The sequence below is a fragment of the Cynocephalus volans genome, chromosome 7, assembly GCF_027409185.1.
Source record: "Cynocephalus volans isolate mCynVol1 chromosome 7, mCynVol1.pri, whole genome shotgun sequence".
NCBI classification, from domain to species: Eukaryota; Metazoa; Chordata; class Mammalia; order Dermoptera; family Cynocephalidae; genus Cynocephalus; species Cynocephalus volans.
In genome coordinates, this window is record NC_084466.1 from 66,636,735 (window position 1) to 66,656,982 (window position 20,248).

Genomic DNA, 20,248 nt, shown 5'->3' on the forward strand with positions numbered 1-20,248 from the left:
GAATATATAGGGTAGATGTATTTTATGTTTCCTAAAGACCTTGTTAATTCAAGAATGTCCATCAATCATACAATTTTTATAGGAATAAACAGAAGATACTTTGAGAACATTACAGTTTATATGAAACTGCATGAATAAATCTTAGAAATATGAGGGTACTTCAGAAAGTTCATGGAAAAATAGAATCAAAAGGTAATATGAATCTTTCCATGAATTTTTTGAAGTACCCTCATATAATATTGCAAAAAAAGCAAGTGACTGAAGACTATATACACGGTATACTTTTTATAAAACTCAAAGGCAAGCAAATCAACACTGTTTAGAGATATATATGATTTGGGGTTTTTTTAGAAATCCATTTTTAAAAGAGAGGTAACAATAAACTCAAAATTCAGTAGAGGGGAGACATGAGTGGTGCAGTGATTGGATGGGAAAGGAGCAAGTGGATGCAACAGTGTTAGTGTGGTCTGTTTTTTTGTTTGTTTTGGCATGGATGGTAGGTTTGAAGTAGTCTCTTTAATATGTTTAATGACTTGCATTATTTTCCTTTGTATCAAATATTACATAATAAAATTTGTATTAAAATTGTAAAAGTGAATATATGGTCAGAAAATAGTCTGTTAATGTTAACTTTGAGAAACTTGGCTGAGAGGAGAGTGGTAGCTGGGTGGTGTCACAGGGCAGAGAAAAAGTGTTATGTTTGTGAGAGATGGGTGATGTGGGTGGTTTATGTTTGAAACTTTACCATGTTTATGGGCACAGAAGGGACAGTTCAGAGAGGTCGAACAGAAGGAGAAAATACTGAACAGGACAGCATTAAACAATGAAGCAAAGTCCCAGTGGAGGATCAGATCGGGAGTATAAGTGGAAAGATAACTTTGATCTAGTGAAGAAACAGTGCTTCTTCTGAAAATAGAGGAAAGAGGTGAGAAAATTTTGTAAATAACATGGAAGGTGTTCAATTTCATGTTGAGAGATATGGTTAAGTTCAGGTTGGGGAGGGCTCTTAAAGAGTGTTAAGGATCTCTAATAATCACTCTTGAAAACAGGATAGATTATTGACCAGGGATAGATTCCCGAAAGGATTCCTGGGCAATGCTGATGGCTGAGTTAACGTTGGAGATACTAAATTAATAAATATACCAGTATGAGTACCACTTGATTTTTACAGTTGAGGTCTAAGAGAAGTGAAAGTAATTACATGATTGATTAAAATTGGATATTTTTAGGGGAGGGGAAGTAAAAGTAAGGCAGTGTTGGATCAGGAAAAAAGGGAGATCATTATGAGGAAGAACAAATGTTATAGAAGAGAGAGCACTGGGGAGTTGAAAGAAAGAAATAGTAGCCAGAGACTGAAATACGAAAGTCTTATATTTCAAAGGTGAGATAATGGAGTTGTACATAACAAGTTCCAGGATGTGTCTTTGATCTACTAAAAACAGAATGAAAGAGAAGAGTTTAAGAAATTTTAAGCCTAGGTTTGTACGTTAAAGTCATTGTGCCAGTTGGTGAGAGTTGGGATAGAGAAAAAAACTGAAAGCATTGCCAAAGTTCTCAATAAATGAGGACTGGGCGTGAGAGCAGTGAGAAGGGGTAGAGGTTGGTATGCACATTCTCCATGATCTCAAGGAAAAAGAAACTTTAGCATGAAACAGGAACAACAGTGGTTATGGGAAGCAGCCTCGCCAACACTGCCTCAGGAGACAGTGGGAAGCCTCTATACCCCCAGGGCCTGCAGGAGAAGGTGTGCTGGGGGAACAGCCAGGTTTCATGTACAGGCAGCACAGGAACAGGTGTTCTGTAAAAAGGCTGAGGAAATAAGGGAATTTATTTATAATGGAAAAATGGGTTCCAATGAGCACAATAGAAAGGATTGAGAAGGAGATTATCAGTTAAAGAAAGAGTCGGGAAATGGAAACACAGCTGTTTCCATTTGTGCAAATGTGAGCCAAAATGAGAAAGTGGGCTGCAGGGGCTTGCTTTTTGTTTAGGGGCAGAAGATCAGAGCATGGTTGGATTTAAAGAGAGACCGGGTTTAATATTTAAAGGCAGGTTCTGTTGAGACCAGGATAATCTTTGCTCTTCAGTCTCATTCTTCGGGGCAGCCCTGCCTGTTAGTAGGAATTACCTTTCCCCACTTGTAAGAATAGTCCTTTATTGTCTTATCTCCTCTGGGATGTCTGACATGTATTTATTGAGACCTAGGTTATCCCTTGCCTGTACTTTTCCACCTTTTTGGGAGACAAGCCTTGCACAGTTTATACTTTAAAAAATTATATAGCCATATCATTAGATAATCCTGCCTTTGCCTCACTCTGTGCCCTTGGCAAGTTATTTAACTGCTTTCTGCTTTAGTTTCCTTATCTATAAATGATGCCTACTTCAGTTGTAAAGATTGACTTAACATAAGTAAAACACTCCAAATAGTGCCTGGCAGGTACTCTGCTCTATTTAAGTATTATTTATGAAAATATATGGTGATCATACTACTACTTACAATAACTACCATTTGTTGAGTGGCAACCAGCGTACTTGATACTTTAAGTTTATCTAATTTGATTCCCTCAACAATGCTCTGAGGTTATTTTAACCTTTTCAAAGAAACTTGATACTCAAAGAATGGTCTTTGCCTTGCTAATAAATATTGAAGCTGTTATTAAAACATATCTTTTGATACCAAAGTCCGTTTTTCCACTGTGCAACTTGTTACAAATCACTATCATTATTATCTGTATAAGAGGGTGCTTCAAAAAGTTCATAGAAAGATTCATATTATCTTTTAACTGTTTTTCCATGAACTTTTTGAATTACCCTCTTATTTTTGTTAGCTGTTAATAAATTTCTTCTGAACCTACATGGGACAATAAAATAATGAAAGACCTCCAAAAGTTCTTAGAGTCTTTTTTTTCTCTCTCATAACTAGACATCTTTAGTCTCCTCCCTGGTCTGTATTTGTTCTTTGATAGAAAACTGTGAACCTGAGCCTGTGAATTGTGAACTAGGCTCAGGCGAACCTGAGCCTGTCTTTTCAGATTTCACAGAAATGAGTGAGAATGCCATCCGCTAAGCATCTGTAGTAATCTTTTATTAATCTTTTTTTAAAGGTTTAGTTTTTAAAAAAAATGAGAAAAGAGAAAATAAAACCAACAATAAAAGTCATAGTCTTTATTAGCTTAAGAGGCAAATAACCAGCCTGAAACAAAAATCCCATCTCTGAGGAGCTTGTTGATCAGTCCTACAACGTATAAGCAATTCTTTGTATTGTGAGTTTTTGTTTTGTTTTGTATTTTGGCAGCTGGCCGGTAGGGGAACTGGACCCTTGACCTAGGTGTTAGAAGGATGTGCTCTAACTAGCTGAGCTAACCAGCCAACCTGTAGGCATTTCTTAAAGATTGAGTATGGAGAGTGGATTAAGTTATACAAGATTTTAGACTGAATCTTTTAAATTAATAAATATCGTATTTAATTACACCAGATTTTCTAAATGAAAATCAGCAGTGGGCTAGCTAAATAAAATCAGAGGATGTTGCCTGTTGTGTTGTCAGAGGAAAGTGAGCACAAAGAGATTTGTTTTACATTAAATATACATTTCTGTAAGGTATATTTTGATGAGTATTTGAATTGGTTCATAAGGAAGTCTGAAAGATGGTCAAATTCAGGGAAGTGGCAGTAGGTCTCATTTAATGATTTTTTTCTAAATCACAAATGCTGCAAGTAGTAACGTTTGCCTCCTCCCCCTTCTCTTTCCCCGTTCACTGGAGGTCACGTGATAGCTTTCACATGACTCGGTCAAAGGATCTTTTCCTCTTACAGCTTTGCCAAAAAAAAAAAAAAAAAAACGTTCTCCAATTAAATTTGTTAACGTGTACTACGCTGTTTCCTTGTTGGATTTGCTTGTTCTCCGCTGCTACTGTAAAAACAAAATGAGTGGTAAGATATGCTGACTGTTTTTGAACATTCTGTTTTTATTTTAAAACATAGAAAACATTGTATTAATCTAAAGTCATGCCGTGTGTGATTTTTAAAAAATAGATGCCAAATATTATCGCTATAAAAATATTTTAAATTGTTGCCATGTAGTTTTAAAAAGATTAGACCCTATGTGGACTTAGACTGATTTTTTTATTCCATGGAATATTCCATTCTATGGCCTTTATTTTACTAGGTTTTTTAAAAAACCTAAAATCTGAAATTTGGCGTCAGATTATTTGGAAGCCATTGTGAAAGCTTCCTTATAAAGAGAATGTGTAGCACGTCAGCAGCCCGTTGCATTTTAAGAATTAAAACTCTTGGACAAATTTGTAGTTTAAAAAAACTCAAATATGAATGTATATTAATAAGGAAAAATAGAGAAGAATTTAATTTATACTAGATGAAATATCTTCCTTATTAAGTCTTTGTGGCACTTTTTAAAAAACTGGGGTGCAGAGCTTCTCAAATCTCTTAAGACAATTGATGAATAGAATTGTTTCCTCTTCTGCAGGTTTTTAGAATAGGAAGCATGCCCGTAAAGATAATAGCTCTGTGATTTGGGGTAGATTTTGGTCAAATCACGTAGATTATGAAGGAGCTAGTAGGTGTATCCATATTTGTTCAGATATAGCTACTCTTGTGCCAAGCGTGCACTAAATGGTACAATTTATAACAGATTTGGCTTCTTCCATAGGACAGAATCTCTCTTCGCATACAAATTTAAGATGGTTTGTAGTTAATCTTTCAGTACTTCCTAAATTGAAGTATTGTTGGAACTAAGGAGGTAATTAAACGTTTGCATCATTAAGTATGCAAGGCTTTAGGTTTTTGCTGCTATAGACACAGGAATACCAACAGTGCTGTAGACATTGTGGTTCTAAACATCAATATTGGTATTTACTATGTTAATGCAATAGGGGTTTTTAATGTGTTCAGTGTTGAATGTTACTTCACACCAATATTTTAGATATTAAATATGGTACTGATGAATTGTCTCTTTAAAAAAATCTAACCATATACCATTTCTGCCTCAGGATAAGAAAATTTACTTGCTAGATTGAAATGATTACTTCATAAGGAATTGAGTTAATCCATATTATTCCTGGACTACAACTAGTAATGTGTTTACTGTCGGATTATTTTAGGTTAGATTTGTTTTATTCTGTTCTCAGTATCACACTTAAATGTAATTAAGAGATAAAGTAGGATTTTGTACTACTAAATTATAAATATTTTAGAGACGACCAAAGTATAATATGGTGGAATTGTAACTGCATAGTATTCATATAATCATATTTCTAGTAAAAGGAGGACAACCCAAAACAGTTTTGTAGTTTCATAATTTTAAATGTAATCAGCAATAACTTATTACTGATGGCAAAACAAAAACACCTGTTCTAGTGACTTGTTACAAGGATTAAATCTGACAACAAGTGAAAGGACCCACAGTTCCCAGAACATATGGTAAAAGCTCAACAAATGTTCATTTTCTTTATTAAGATTACAAATCGATTTTTAATGAATTCTTTCTGGTTCTTAGCTAAACTTCAGATTATGAATAATATCTAAGCCAGCTCCTAGGATTCAAAAAGCTAATTTAGTATAGTTTTATATAAATTATATAATAGAAGTAAACCAGCGTTTGTTGACAGCTGTTCTCTTTTAAGCCTGGAATATAGTAGTTAAAAGGTGAGTTTTGAATTAAGCCTTTCTGCCTAGAGGTATAAAGCATCTCACAAGTTTTATTTAGTAAGTTAATAGGTAATATTTGCTTAAAGTTAAGAAAATTTTGTTCTGCCTTTCTCTCATATTTTTCAAAGATATAAAAACGACGAAGGCCTTAATTTCTTAGAGGCATTAGAACATAGTTCTTATGTGTCAAATTACATCAGTTGCCAATAATGCATAATATTTTAACATTTACTAAATATGAGTAGGGATATATCCTTAGAAATGAAACTCCCTAGTTTTGAATTCCAATTCCACCACTTGAACAAGCTTAACCTCTTCTGTGCCTCAGTTTTAACATCTAGAAAATGGGGATGATGACGATAATATTTACGTGAGAGAATGATTATGAAGAGAAAAAAAAAATATATATATATAGTAATATATATAAATAAATATATATAAAAGACCTAGCTCATAGTAAGTTAATATTGGCTATATATAATTAAGATAATAATCTGAACAACCCTTGTGTATTAGGTGGGCTTGTTTTGGATGGGAAGAATATTTTGTTGAAAAGTTATTTACATAGCCAGAAATTATATAGTGTAATTTAGTAGTCTGCACACGCACGCACACACTCCCTCCTCCGCCCCTTACTTTCTCTTAACCACTTCAGTCTTTTCCCTGCTCTCCCCTCCCCACGTCTTCTGTCTTTTCTCTCCCCCTCACTCCCATTCTTCCACCCCTTTCCTTTTTCTCTCCCCTTCCCCCCACTCCTTTTCTCACAGCCTCCTGTCTCCACCCTTATCCCTCCCCTTTCTCCTCTAAGCTCTCTCCTCCCTTTCTCCCTTTCTCCCTTTCTCCCCTTCTCCCCTTCTCCCCTTCCTGTTCCCCTCGCTCCCACCTTTTCTTACCACTGTTTAGTGTTTCCCCTCTTGTACCTCCTTTTTCTTACACTCTTTTCTTTCTTACCTCTCACCTCCTTTCCCCTTCCCCATCACCACTTAGTTGTTCTGTTCTCACCCCTCCGCTAGAAAGGGGAGAGGGGCTGTAATCCAGATTTGCTGTAAGCTCCATGTTCTTCATTCTGTTTTTCTGAGGTATGTGTAATGGTATTGGTGAAATTTGTTTGTTTTCTGCCCTACAATTAAGCTTTTCCTCCTTCAGTAACTGAGAGCCATTTTTAAATGGCAGATTGAAATTTTGCATATTAAAAAAGATCCTTCCTCTATAACATTCTTCATCCAACCCCTGCATTTTATTTCCTTAGAAATAAGTAAAGAAAAAGTTTCATTTTAAGTTATTAAGAATGGGTGGGTAAGGGAACACTGCAGTCTAAAGTTACAGGAAGAAAGGATCTGAAGGTGAGATACTTTTTAAAAAAGTTACATAAAGCAAGTAAGATCTACTTCCTAGATAGAATAAAAACACACCTTTTAAAAGTATTCTCAGAAAGGTTAAAAAGATGAATAAAATAATTTTTATTAAAGTTATTTGGAAAGCATAATACTATAAAAGTGGAAGGAAATAAAGAATAAGAGAAGCTGAGTTTTCTTTTGAAGAACTTGTTAGAGTAAGAAACAAAATTTCTTTAGGTAAATATACATGTATGGCATTTCTCTTTGTTCTTAAGTCCCCGCAAACACGACTTACACATTTTTAACCCTAACAAAGCAAGTTCTAAATTTCTAACTACTCTTCCTCTTACCGCTTTTCTCTTCTGCCTTTTTTCTTGATTTTTTTTTCCTATTACTTTTGAAAATTTTGCCTTTTGTATCTTTCAGCAATTTTGTATGTAAAGTTTAGTTTGATTTTTCCCATAGGTCAGTGTTTCTAAACTTGCACATTGTTGAGTCACCTGGGATATTTGTAAAGTAAATATAATGATTCAAGACCCCATTGTAAGCATACCAAGTAAGGATCTCTAGGAGAACCTGTAAATCTGTTTTAAAAAGCTCCCCAGTTGACAGTTATTACCAAGAAAGTTTAAGAAACACAAGTATAGTAGGTAAAGGGTAATCAGTGCAAGATAAGCTTGTATAACAGGTAAATCGTATGAATTTATTTTCATAGTATTACAGTTGAATAAACTGAGTGTTTAGATGAAGTATTCAAAGTATAATTCAAGTTGTTTTCAACTTTAGCATGCTAACAATCAGAGATTAATGCATCATTTCTATGGCCCATTCAGGTCCTGCTCAGGTTCCAATGATATCCCCAAATGGTTCTGTGCCTCCTATTTATGTGCCTCCTGGATATGCCCCACAGGTATGTTTTTATGTTATTTTTCTTTTTTATGTCTATGTAATAGTGATAATGTTATTCTCTTTAACTTTAATACCGAAGAAAAAATGCCATTTAAGTGCTGAAGCATACCTAGTTTAGGATACTTTTGGTAAATCTATTTATTTCAAGTATTTTAGTACATTTGGAAAAGAGGAAAAAATTATATTGACAGTACATATCATTTAGCCTTGTCTTTGAGTATTGAATTACAAAAGAGAATTCCTTCTAGAGTTTTATCTCCTTGATTATGTGACTAATGTAAACAATATCTTAGGTTATAAAGGTGCCTACATTTACATATTTTTTTAATTAATCATTTGCTCAGAAGTAACCTAAGACAATGCTTCCAACTTTATTCACACAACGGCTCTCAGACCCTGATATTAATTGTATTCATATTGTGGTAAATAGAAGAGAATTTAGACCTGCACAGGAAGTACCCCAGGCTGTCCCTAGCCCGGGGCATTGGGGAGCCAAGGGCCTTGGCCACGCCCCCCCCACATGCACAGCCAGCCCAGCAACAGCCACTTAGCTGCAGCAAGAAGGGTCCCAGGTTCCCAAGCTGGGGTGGTGGGAGATGAGGGCGCTGATATCTGTACACAGCCCTCAATGACCAAGCTACCACTAGAAGCTGCCACTCCCCCACGCCCGTCTCACAGGCTTCATTCTGCCCCTCTTCCTTCTTCCTGTTTCCATCACATTTCCTTCCCCTTTCCCCCTCCCTCCCAACTACTCTGCAACATCATAGAATGTAAAAAAATAATATTAATTTTAAAATAAATAAATAAAATAGACCTGCAGCCCTGTGGGGATCAATATAATCTACACACCTGTCACCCTTTCGTGCACATGGGGTGGGAAGCTCTGACTTAGAATGAAGTATAGCTAACTTATGCATATAGGCAAACTGAATTAAACTGTAAGATATGCAGGTGTTTGATATCTTTTACTACTGAGATTATATATAGTCTGTACTCATTGCCTCAGCTCTCTTTGGGGAAGTATCAGTTTCTCTTCCTAGCACTCAGTTTACACTTAAGTTTTCTTCAGGCTTGCACTTACTTCCTTCCTGATTATGCCGCAATATTGATGAGCATTGGGGTAGATTTCTGCCCACCCTGTGGAGTACACCACTATACAAATGACAGCAAAAGGAGAACGTGCTGGTGGGGAGAATGGAAGTCCTATGAGAGTTAGAGTCAGAAAAGCTGAAACCATATATTATTTCAAACCCTTGCTTTTTACTGCATGGCCTTGGGCAAATCAAATTCCTCAAGTCTCAGTGTCCTTGTTGTAAGATGAGATGATAACATATGAGATAATGTATTTGAAAGTACTTTGTAAGCTTTTCAGAAGAATAGTCTCTGTTCACTATCTCTAATTTTAACACACTAACTCCTTAATTTATTATAGTCTGCATTTTGTCTGTACTGTTACCCTACTAAAACTGTTCCCTGCTATGAACCAAATCCAGAGGCCTTTTATTCTACCTGGTCCTCTTTGATCTCTAAAAATTTGACACCATTGATATGATTTACCCAGATGTCCTTGACGTAATGCTGTCCTGATTTTTTTCTACTTCCCTGTTGCTCCTTCTCAGAACTTTTTTCACTTATTTAAAGAACATTCACTAGCATAGTTCAGTTCAACAAACATTTATTGCGTCACACCACGTGCCAAACTCTGTATTGGGTGCTAGTGACATAAAGATGATTAAGACAAATTATTTCACTGCAATTATGGGGTATCCTGCTGTTCTCTCAGCTTACAATGCCGTTTATTTTTATGACAAACTCCTACCCTTCTCATTTCACTTCATCAAGAGCTTCTAGAAGCAATTTTCCCTGAGCCTTTCTAGGTTCCTCTCCTTTTGGGCTCTCATGACACATTATATATATTCTTCTTTTAATTAATTTATCACAGTTTGTTAATTCTCTTTCCTAAGAAATTATGAATTCTTACAGCTCCTATATTCAACAGTGTTCTACACATATGTATTGAGTGCTTATATACATCAGACACTCTTGTGTGTTTGCTACGTATCCATAAGTAGAAGAAGCAATGACTCCTGTCCCTCTGTGGTTTATGTTCTTGTGGAGAGAAGCAAACAAAAAGCATAATAAATGGATAAACTATACAATGTGTTAGTTGGTGAGTGATAAGAGAAAAAAGAAAGAAAATTGAGCTGATTACATTGTAAAATAAGATAGGTCTCATTGGAAAGGTGATATGTGAGCCAAGTCTTGAAGGAGAGGTTGGAGTTAGCCATGCATTTATCTGGGGAAAGAGGATTTGGAGAACAGAAACAGCCGGTGTGAATAGCCTAAGATGAGAGCATTCCTGGGAATCGCAAGAAGGCTAGCATAGCTACACTGAGTCTTTAAGGCAGATTAGTAGTAGGGAATGAGGTCAGAGAGGGAACAGAACTAGATGATATAGGACTCTTACTCATCTTTATATCCTTATTGCTCAGTACAGTGCCTGTCATATAGAAGGGGCTCAATAAATATTTATAAAGTCATCAAATAATCATCCAAGTCCAGGTTTATCTTTAGACCAAGAGCCACTGAAATAAATTTTCTTTAGCACTTCTTTGATCTTTTCATTTCTTTGATCATAAAGAGCCATTAGTTGGCTTCTCCACTCAATGAAGTCTTGATTTCTTGACATTTAAGGCCTTATATAGTTCCGTCCTAGTTTGCCTTTGCACCATTCTCTTGCTTCAATCGTGTATCCATTTTTGCAGCTGAACATGACTTCTCACATGCTCACTTGGTGTTTTCCTTTCTCCATGGTTTTGTTAATGCTGTTACTTAGAGAATATTATTCATTACCCCCTTTCTGCCTTTTGAAATTTTATCCATTCTTGAAAGCCTCCCCAGATCAGGTTATTTGTACCATTCTTGGTTATAACACGTAACACCTAATATTACGTGTGTGTGTGTGTGTGTGTGTGTATGTGTGTATGTGTGTGTGTGGTTTTTTTTTAAAATACCTACAGGATTTTTGATTCCTTGAGGATAGGATCTGCCTTTTAATTATTTTTGTGTTCTTGTGGTAACTCAAATGTAGTAGGTATCCCATAAATAGTTGCCAAATAAATTAATGAACATTAACAATAATCTTACTGGGAATTATTTGAGGCTAGCAGGCTACTATTATTAATCTTAATTTAAAATCAAGATTGTTTCTAGGAAATGTATCATTTTCAAGCACACAGAGTAATCTGAAGACAAAAGTCTAGAGCCAGGTTCTAGACACAGCTAAACACATGATAATTACCCACAACTTAACACATAAATGTAATGTTGGCAAATCTAGAACCTGAGAGTTTGATCAAATATATAGTCACATAGATGACTATAATGAAGTTTAAGTCGTATTTGGCTCAGAAGAAACAAAGTAGTGCATACATGCATAGCCACCATCCGTAGTCTCCTTTCAGACTTTTATGTACTAATCTCCCCTCATGGCCGTAAGTTTTATCACCTCCATCCCTTGCTTGTGTGTATCTGTCATTTAAGGCCAGTAATCTAAGTAGGGTCAAATAATGTTTTTGCTATATTATCATGTTTCTTTTTTTTTTTTTTTTTTTTTTTTTTTTGTCATTTTCGTGACCTGCACTCAGCCAGTGAGTGCACCAGCCATTCCTATATAGGATCCGAACCCGCGGAGGGAGTCGCTGCACTCCCAGCGCCGCACTCTCCCGAGTGCGCCACGGGGCCGGCCCTTATCATGTTTCTAATAATTCAGTACCTACTAATAAGATTCCAGAAATGTATGTGTTTTAAAAAGTTTTGTTCGGCACGCAAGAACTGAAAAAATTAAAATCCTGTGTTGAGAGTGCTTAGATTCATCACTGAGGAAACAGCAACACTACCTAAGAACATAATTGTAACAGAAAAGTGAAAGGTCTGAAAGATAGATGGATCTGAAGATTAAGATCAAGATTTAATGGAAGTGCTTATAGGAGATACACATAAAGAAAACATGATTTATCCAGGATACATCAACCTTCAAATTTATGTTTGTACCAATTTCATGTCCCTATTAAATTTTGAGGTATTTGAAATATGAACTCATTATTATATGTATATTTGTAACTTCATCTTTAAGAGTAACATTAGATAGAAAGGATATCAAACATTCTGATAGTAATTAGTTCTATTTTTCTCATTTGAAATTTGCAAAGCCCATACCAGTTACCTCTTGTATTATACTTCCTTTACATTCCTAAGAATTCTGCAGTATTATTTATTTCGTAATCTTTGTACCTTATTGCACTGGCACTTTAGTATTGTACTCAACAGTAATAGGAAACTGAATTATTGTATTAACTGCTGATCTTAAGTTTTGAAGAGAAATTTGATATTTCCAATCGTAAATAACTGCTCTTAAATTGGAAAAATAGGTTTAATTTTTCAGTTATACACATGACTCTAGCTGTTGAATCAGAAAAATGGCTCATCTTTTTTATCCTTATTTTTTTAAAAAACAGTCATTTATTAATGACATTATATAAGATGCTATCCAATATAATAGGGAGACCTAAAGCTAGTTAAAATGATATGCAGAAAGCAAAATGAAATTGTTCATCAGAAGCATAAAATATACTGTACTGGCCAACCGTCAAAAAAAAAAAAAAAGAAAGCATACATATAAAGAAATATTAATTTTGCAAACGAAATATGGAAAACATATTTAGTGCTGATTGCATTGTTACAAACCAAAGATACTCTCTGTAAGTATTTAGTACATTTCCCTTTAGTGTTTTTCTAATTACAAAATTATAGACTTTATTAAATATGTATAATGTTTATACTTAAAATGATCATTTCCCTGTACCATTAAATATATTTCAGAAATATATAAGTTTTAGAGGCTGTATAATCTATTGGAGCAATATATCAACTTATTTAATTATTCCCATTTTGTGATTATTTAGACTCTTTCCAGTTATTCTTTTGCAGTTATAAAGGTACATTGATTATCTGCACAAATCTGTGTTGTTTCTTACTTCATTAGGATAAATTTTTGGAAATGTAATTCAAAGGATTTGAACTTTTTTGGGGCTCTAGATACATACTAAGTTTCTTTTCAGTAAAATCGTTATTAATTTGCATTCCAGTTAACTATTTATGACAGCAGCACCCTCCCAATACTGATAATTAGAATATAGATTACTGTTTCTTTCTTATATGCATTTTTTTCTTGTTTCCTGATGACTGAAGTTTTCAAACTTACACGAAAGAATAATGAATAGTCTAACTCCTTTTGTACTCATAACCTAGCTTCAGCAATTATCAACATATTGCCAATGTTATTTTATCACATGTACCCTTTATTTTAATTACTAGAACATTTCTAAACAATTCCTAAACAGTTAACTTTACCTATAATTAATGCTTTTTTTCCTACTCATGCTTAACCAGCACCCTCAGTTGTTACATACCAGTTTTGTTTGTACTTAAAAAGTAGAAAAAAAGCCTCAGAGAAGCCAAACTATTTGAAAAGATGATACACACATAGTTCATACACCAAGATTATGTACTTTACTCATAAATAAGCTCCCTAGCCATTTCCAGGGCCTGTTCCTTCTTATTTTAGGCGTAACATTAATGGGCTTTATTATTGCATTTTAACCAATAAAGGTTTTGAGAGATTGACAAACTGCATCGAGGTTGAAATGTGCCAACTAAACTAAGAGTTTCAAATGGGGAAACAAAAAACCCTAAAATTTAAACACAAAATAAGTGATGACAAAGAAAGTAAATAGTAACAGGAGTAGAAGGAACCTAATTCACTGGCAGGTAGTACTAACTTATTGTCCCCAAGATCATTACATTGCAGGATAGAATAACACATGATACTTCAGTGATGAAGTTCATGACTTATCAAGAAAAGTATATAAACTACCTGAATGGACTCCTGAAAGTCAACATCAAAAGTTCTCCAGGGCCAGCCTGTGGCTCACTTGGGAGAGTGTGGTGCTGATAACACCAAGGCCACGGGTTTGGATCCCTATATAGGGATGGCCGGTTAGCTCACTTGGGAGAGCGTGGTGCTGACAACACCATGTCAAGGGTTAAGATCCCCTTACCAGTCATCTTTAAAAAAAAAAAAAAAAAAAAAGTTCTCCTAATACTGCATGTCCTCATCCTCACTTAAAACTGGGAGCTCGGAGGGGGAGAAAGAGAGAGAAGAGAGAAAGAAAAGAAAGAAAACAATAATATGCTGAACTTTCAGAAGGAGAGAACAGAAAAAAATATATATACATAGGGAAAAGAAAGTTATTCTATGGCCAGCTGCCAAAGAAAAGTTCTGCTTCTGCCTTTCTTGTAATGACTCCCTTCACTGTTTTTTGTGGAATGTGGGTTGTTATGGTGATGAGAGGGTACCTAACAGGGAGGGGATTGTAGATCTCATAATGTGGGGAAAGAGCCTATATCAACTTCAGGAAAAACGCCAGATTATTTCTTTGAACTGTTCTTGCTATTTCACTTTGCCTTTATGAAAAGACAGCATGCAGCAGTGAGGTCGGTACAGTTTTCAAAGATTCTACAAACCAGTCTAATCCTGTCCTCTCTCTGTCTCCTCTGGGGAGAACAGTCAAAAGGGATGGGTGAGGGGTATGGGAGACTGGTATGTGGAGAGAGGAGTGTGTGGAAGACTGGAAGGTTTAGATGAGGATGAAGAGGTATAGTGAGAGCTGAAGAGGTTGTGGATAACCCTCCCGCTATAGAGGTTGTGGTCACTTACATCATATGTATGTGTGTGTAGTTAGATATATAAAATATTTGTTGAATTAATGGTCAGAAATAGTTGTATTATTCTTTAAGAGCTTAAAGTTGGAGCAGTTCTTGGTTCAGGGTGAGACTGTACAATTAAGTTGTTAAAGATGGAGGGGAAGCAAAGGTTGTAGGAATTGAGGGAGTCACAGAACCGTAATAGCTTAGTGGTATTAAGAGGGGAGAAAGAAATGTAGCATTCTAATAGAACTAATAGAATACATATATTTCTGATCATAACATTCATTCAACAAATACTTTTGGAGCATCTGCCATATGCTAGGTACTATTCCAGGGACTGGGAAGAAAACAATAAGCAAAACAGATTTATCATGGAACTTATTCTGGTGAGGAAGACAGACATACGGCATAAAATGTCAGGTAGTAAACATGACATCCTTTCTCTGTGGCCCTTCTCAATTATGTCTGTGTTCAATAAAGGAAAACAGGGCTTTGCCTAATTAGAAATTAGGTGGCATCTGTGGTTAAGTGGTCAGACTATACTAATAGCCCTACTTAATTCTGTTTTATTGTCTTATCTATGTTTTAATGTTTATTAACATAGACTAATTTGAGTTATATTTTATCTTTTTTTTTCCTTTTCACACTTGTTGATTTTGTTATAGTCATTACCATCAGTGTAACCAGTTGGTGCGAAATTTGATTGTGTACATGGTTGACCATTTCTCAGCAGCTAGCCCTCTGGAGGCTTAGCAGGTAGTTTTGAGGTCTTTAGCCTCCCTCTGAAGTCATTCACTGCTTAGATCGTTACTTGAAGTGGTAGAGTTCTCCATGTTTTCTTGGTTCTGGTCTGGCTCTTGTTTTTCTCTCTGCATCCTAGATTTTTGTATGGATTTTTTTTTTAATTGTGGTAAAATACACATTAAATTTACCATCTCAACCATTTTTAAGTTTAATGTTATTAAGTTTATTCACATTGTTATACTATCATCACTACCATTCAGCCACAAAACTCCTCTTGCTGAAAGTTTTGAACCAATTAAACAATAACTCCCTATTCTCCCCTCCCCCCCCATCTTATCTTTGTATTTTAAATGTTCTTTCTTAGCAGAAAAGTGGTGGGGTTTTTGGTTTTTTAAATCCCTCCCAGGCCTGCATGAGTGGTTTTAATTTCATAAGTAGTTTAGCCATTTCATTTTTAATCAAGTGAAATCTTTCTTGTGCTGTGAAACAAACAAAAAAACAGAAAAGACAGTAGAAGACCTGTGGATTCTACACCCACAAAGTGGATAAGAACATGGAATATGAAGCCAAATTGTCTGAGTTCAAATACAAGCTCCTAGGCTGGCCTGTGGCTCACTTGGTAGAGTGCGGTGCTGATAACACCAAGGCTACGGGTTTGGATCCTATATAGGGATGGCTGGTTTGCTCACTGGCTGAGCGTGGTGCTGACAACACCAAGCCAAGGGCTGAGATCCCCTTACCAGTCATTTCTTTAAAAAAAAACAAACAAACAAACAAAAAAAACAAATACAAGCTCATCCATTTATTACCTGTGTGACCCTAGGAAAGTTATTTAACATCTCTATTCCTTAGTTTCCACATCTGAAAAATTGAGATATTAATAGTACCGACATGTAGCCTTGTTATGAGGATTAAATAGTTAATGTATGTCCCTTGAGAAATGTACCGCTATAGAGAAAAACCTATGCATCTGGAAAACTAACACTACCATGTTATAAATATCAAACAAGTGATACAAAATAAATTTAGTAGAAATTACAGGAGTGGAAAGATCACTGAGACTGTGGTGCCCAGGACAGAATTCATGGAGGATCAATCAAAAAGAACTTTGCACAGACTTTTAGCCCCACATCTCTACCAGCATCTGTAGTTACGTTCTCTGCCTTCTCATCTGTTCCCACAAACTCTGCTTCCTCATCTGTGACAAACTTTCATGCTCTTGTCGAGACTCAGTACTCCCACTGGAGTACTGAAGCCCATCCCCTTTTTCCTGTTCAAGGACATTACTGTAGCATTTTCATCTCTTGTTTCTATATCATCAATTTCTTACTCTGCTGGATTATTCTCAGTATATCTGTATGTTATAATTTTTCTCACTAAAAACAGCAACACAACACAGCACAAATAAAGTTTCTTGAGTCCACTACTCCTGTCAGCCACCACCCTATTTCTGTATTATCCTTTGCAGCAAAACTTCCTAAAATTGTGCTATTAGCTCTCTCTTATTCTACTCCCTGCTTTCTCACTTAAACCCACTCCAATCAGACTTTCCCCTGTGATTACACCAAAACTGCTCCCATCAAGGTCACAGTGATGTTCACATTGCTAAATCTAGTAGTGGTCAGCTCTTAGTCTTCATCTTACTTGACCTATCAGCAGCATTTCACACAGTTGATCCTTCCTCCTGGATACACAGCATCAAACTTTCAAACTCCATACTCTTAGTTTTCCTACCTCACTTGGTTGTCTGTATTATCCTGTTTCTGTTACTTATAGCAAAATACTTAGAACTGGGCAGTTTTTAATAAAATGAAATTTATTGCTTACGGTTTCTGAGGCTAGGAATTTCAAAGTCCAGGGAACATCTGGTGAGAGCCTTGGTGGTGGTGACAGTGACAGCAGAGTATCACATTGCAAAATGGTGCAGCAGAGAGAGCAAAAACTTCCTTATTCACTTTCTTTTTAAAGCCCTCCAAACCACGCCCATAACCACCATTTTTAATCCCATTCACTAAGGCATGGTCCTGTAATCTAATTATCTCTTCAAGGCCCCACCTTTCAATTACCATAAAAGGATTTTCCACCCTCTTAACACTGTCACAGTGGGGACTTAAGTTTTGGGGGACATTAAACCCAAGGCATTGTCCTTTCCCAAACTTTCTGAAAAGGCAGACTGGTATATCTTAACAGTCTTTTCAACATTTCCACTTACATGTCCGAAACTTACCGAATTCATATGTCCAAAACCTGAAATTCCAAATCCCCCACACACACCCCCAAAAAACTTGTTCTATCCCACAGCCTTCCCCATCACAGTTGATGGAACACCATCCTTCGGTAACTTCTTTTTCTTACTTCCCACATGGAATCATTAGCTAATCTTGTTCTGCCTTAAATACATGCACAATATGGGCCACTCCTTACCACCTTTTCTCTGCTGCCACCCTGGTCCAAGCCACCATCATCTCTTGCCAAGATTACTTTAGTAGCTTTCCCAATGGTTTCCCTCCTTTTGCCCTTGCCTCCCTACAATTTATTTACTCAGTGGCCAGAGTAATCCTGTCGAATGTAAAGTTATAGCAGGATTTCTCAACCTTGGTAGACATTTTGGGCCAGATAATGTTTTGTTGTAGGGGGTTGTCCTCCATGTTGTAGGATGTTTAGGGGGATCTCTACCCACTAGATGCCAGATAGTTATGACAACGAAAAATGTCTCCAGACACTACCAACTGTCCTCTAGGGGGAAAAATTACCTCTGGCTGGGAAGTACTAGGTTATATAACTCTTCCTCCCAAAACTCTGATGGTTCTCCATTTCACTGAAGAGAATCAATGTTGAATTCCAAATCGTTAATAGCCTATATGGCTCTACCTGACCTGGCCACCCCTTCCCCTTTTATCTCTTTGACCTCGTCTGCTTGCACCCTTCTTTCTCTCTTATGCTCATCCAGTCACACCAGTTACTTTCCATTCCTTGGGTATAGTCAGCCCCACTTCTACCTTAGGAGCTTTGTTCTGTTTCCTCTGCCCAGAACAATCTTCCAGATTCTGCATGGTTAATTTCTTTACTTCCTTCAAGTCTCAATTCAAATTTCACAAATTTCACTTTGGCAGTAAGGCCTACCCTTATCACTCTATTTTATTCTGCAACCTGTCCACCTCACACAATACTTCTAATCCTTTTTACCTTCTCTTCTTTTTCCCATAGTATTTATCACCTTGCAAGTGCTAAATAATTTACTTTTGTTGTTGTGTTTGTCTGTCCCTGTTAGTATGTATGCTCCACAAATACATAACTCTAAGGTTTTTCCTCTCTCTCCTAAATCATCAATTTATTTGTTTTGTTCAAAAGCAAATTTTTTTTTAATGAGAGGAGGAGGTAAAGTTAGAGCTAAATTTGGAAGGTAGGATTCACATGGTTATAGATTAAGGGTAAGCAAAGTGAAGAGGAAAAATAACGTGGACAGAAGTATAAGATGCAGAAATGTATAGGTCATTATGAAAACAGGTTTTTTAGTATACCATCCTGACTGTAGTTAAGGGTTCAGGAGTTGATGCAGAGAGAAAATATTACTAAGAAAGTTGGAACCAGGGTGAATGAGTATGAACTATAATCCTGTCGGATTGTGAATTGGAGAGTGATAAAGGTGAAAGTGGTATTGCGACAAATACTGTGGTTTGGCTCACTCAATTCATTCCAGACTGCTTCTAATGTCCCTTCCTATAGCTTAGAGGCTAAAAAGCTGTAAACCATCCCCAGATTTCCCTCAGCTCAGGTTCCATATATGATTTAGTGTCCACCAATCTTATGCACTTGCCTGAAACTTAAATTCAGAACTAAGTTAATTAAACAGGGAGAAAATCGGGGTATGAGGCATTCATTTGGCTGGAAGCAAGGCATTCTGGTTCTAGACCCAGCATATAAAAAACAGTCAATTTATTTGGTCTTCTCGTCTCATGTTAGATGAGTCATATCACTCCAATAAGTAAGGATATTTAATAATCTGTTTAATCTTTATAATTTAAGTTTATCTATACCCAAATAAGTATGTTTTCTACTATAACTCTACCATCCAAGCACATACATGTTTTTATACAAAATTTGCCATCCTTAAGCATAATAAAACTTTTCTCTCCTGAAAATAATCAGAGTTTGCCTTCAAATTAGCACTTTATGTTGTAATCACTTTCTATTTCCTGAGGAAAGGTATTATTAGCCATTTGTTACAACTCAATAGTTACAATTTAAGTTTAAAAGGGTAGGCCCTATTTTAATGGAGGGATTCCCAATTTTAAAATAAAATCCTATAGTTTTTTATGCTCTCCTGGTCTTTGCAGTTCTAGTGAGGTTCAAAGGGAGTAAATTAATCATTTTTAAAAATCTATTCCCACAGTGTGATTCCTGTTTTTTAAAATGTGTAATTTCTAAGCCTCAGAGCCACAGATATTTTTCTTAAATGAGAGTTAATATATTTGGTGTTTCTTCCTTGAAATGATCAGCTGTTAAAATTGTCCTGGTCATGGTCATAAGAATTTTGTACCTAAATTGTAAAATATGGCTGATCTTTTTTTTTTTTTTTTTTTTTTTTTTTTTGTCATTTTTTCGTGACCGGCACTCAGCCAGTGAGTGCACTGGTCATTCCTATATAGGATCCGAACCCGCGGCGGGAGCGTCGCTGCGCTCCCAGCGCAGCACTCTACCGAGTGCACCACGGGCTCGGCCCCAATATGGCTGATCTTTAGGAGTCTAGATCCAGTTTTATTTTGTTTTGTTCTTTTCTATTTGGTCTTTCCACACCTTGTTTTCCCCCCATCCCCAGTTATAAT

The 20,248-nt window shown here is 36.1% G+C and overlaps 1 protein-coding gene across 3 annotated transcripts in view; it reads left to right on the forward strand.

Moving 5' to 3' along the window:
* The window catches only part of FNDC3A (fibronectin type III domain containing 3A), a 194,308-nt gene that overhangs the window by 118,039 nt on the left and 56,021 nt on the right, over nt 1–20,248 (forward strand). For 2 of the 3 annotated variants that reach the window (XM_063101768.1, XM_063101769.1), the window contains one exon: nt 7,835–7,911. In XM_063101768.1, coding sequence (XP_062957838.1) covers nt 7,835–7,911 — 77 coding nt within the window. Of the gene's footprint in view, nt 1–3,863; nt 3,931–7,834; nt 7,912–20,248 lie in introns of those variants that run through there. The other variant, XM_063101770.1, reaches the window with a different exon arrangement.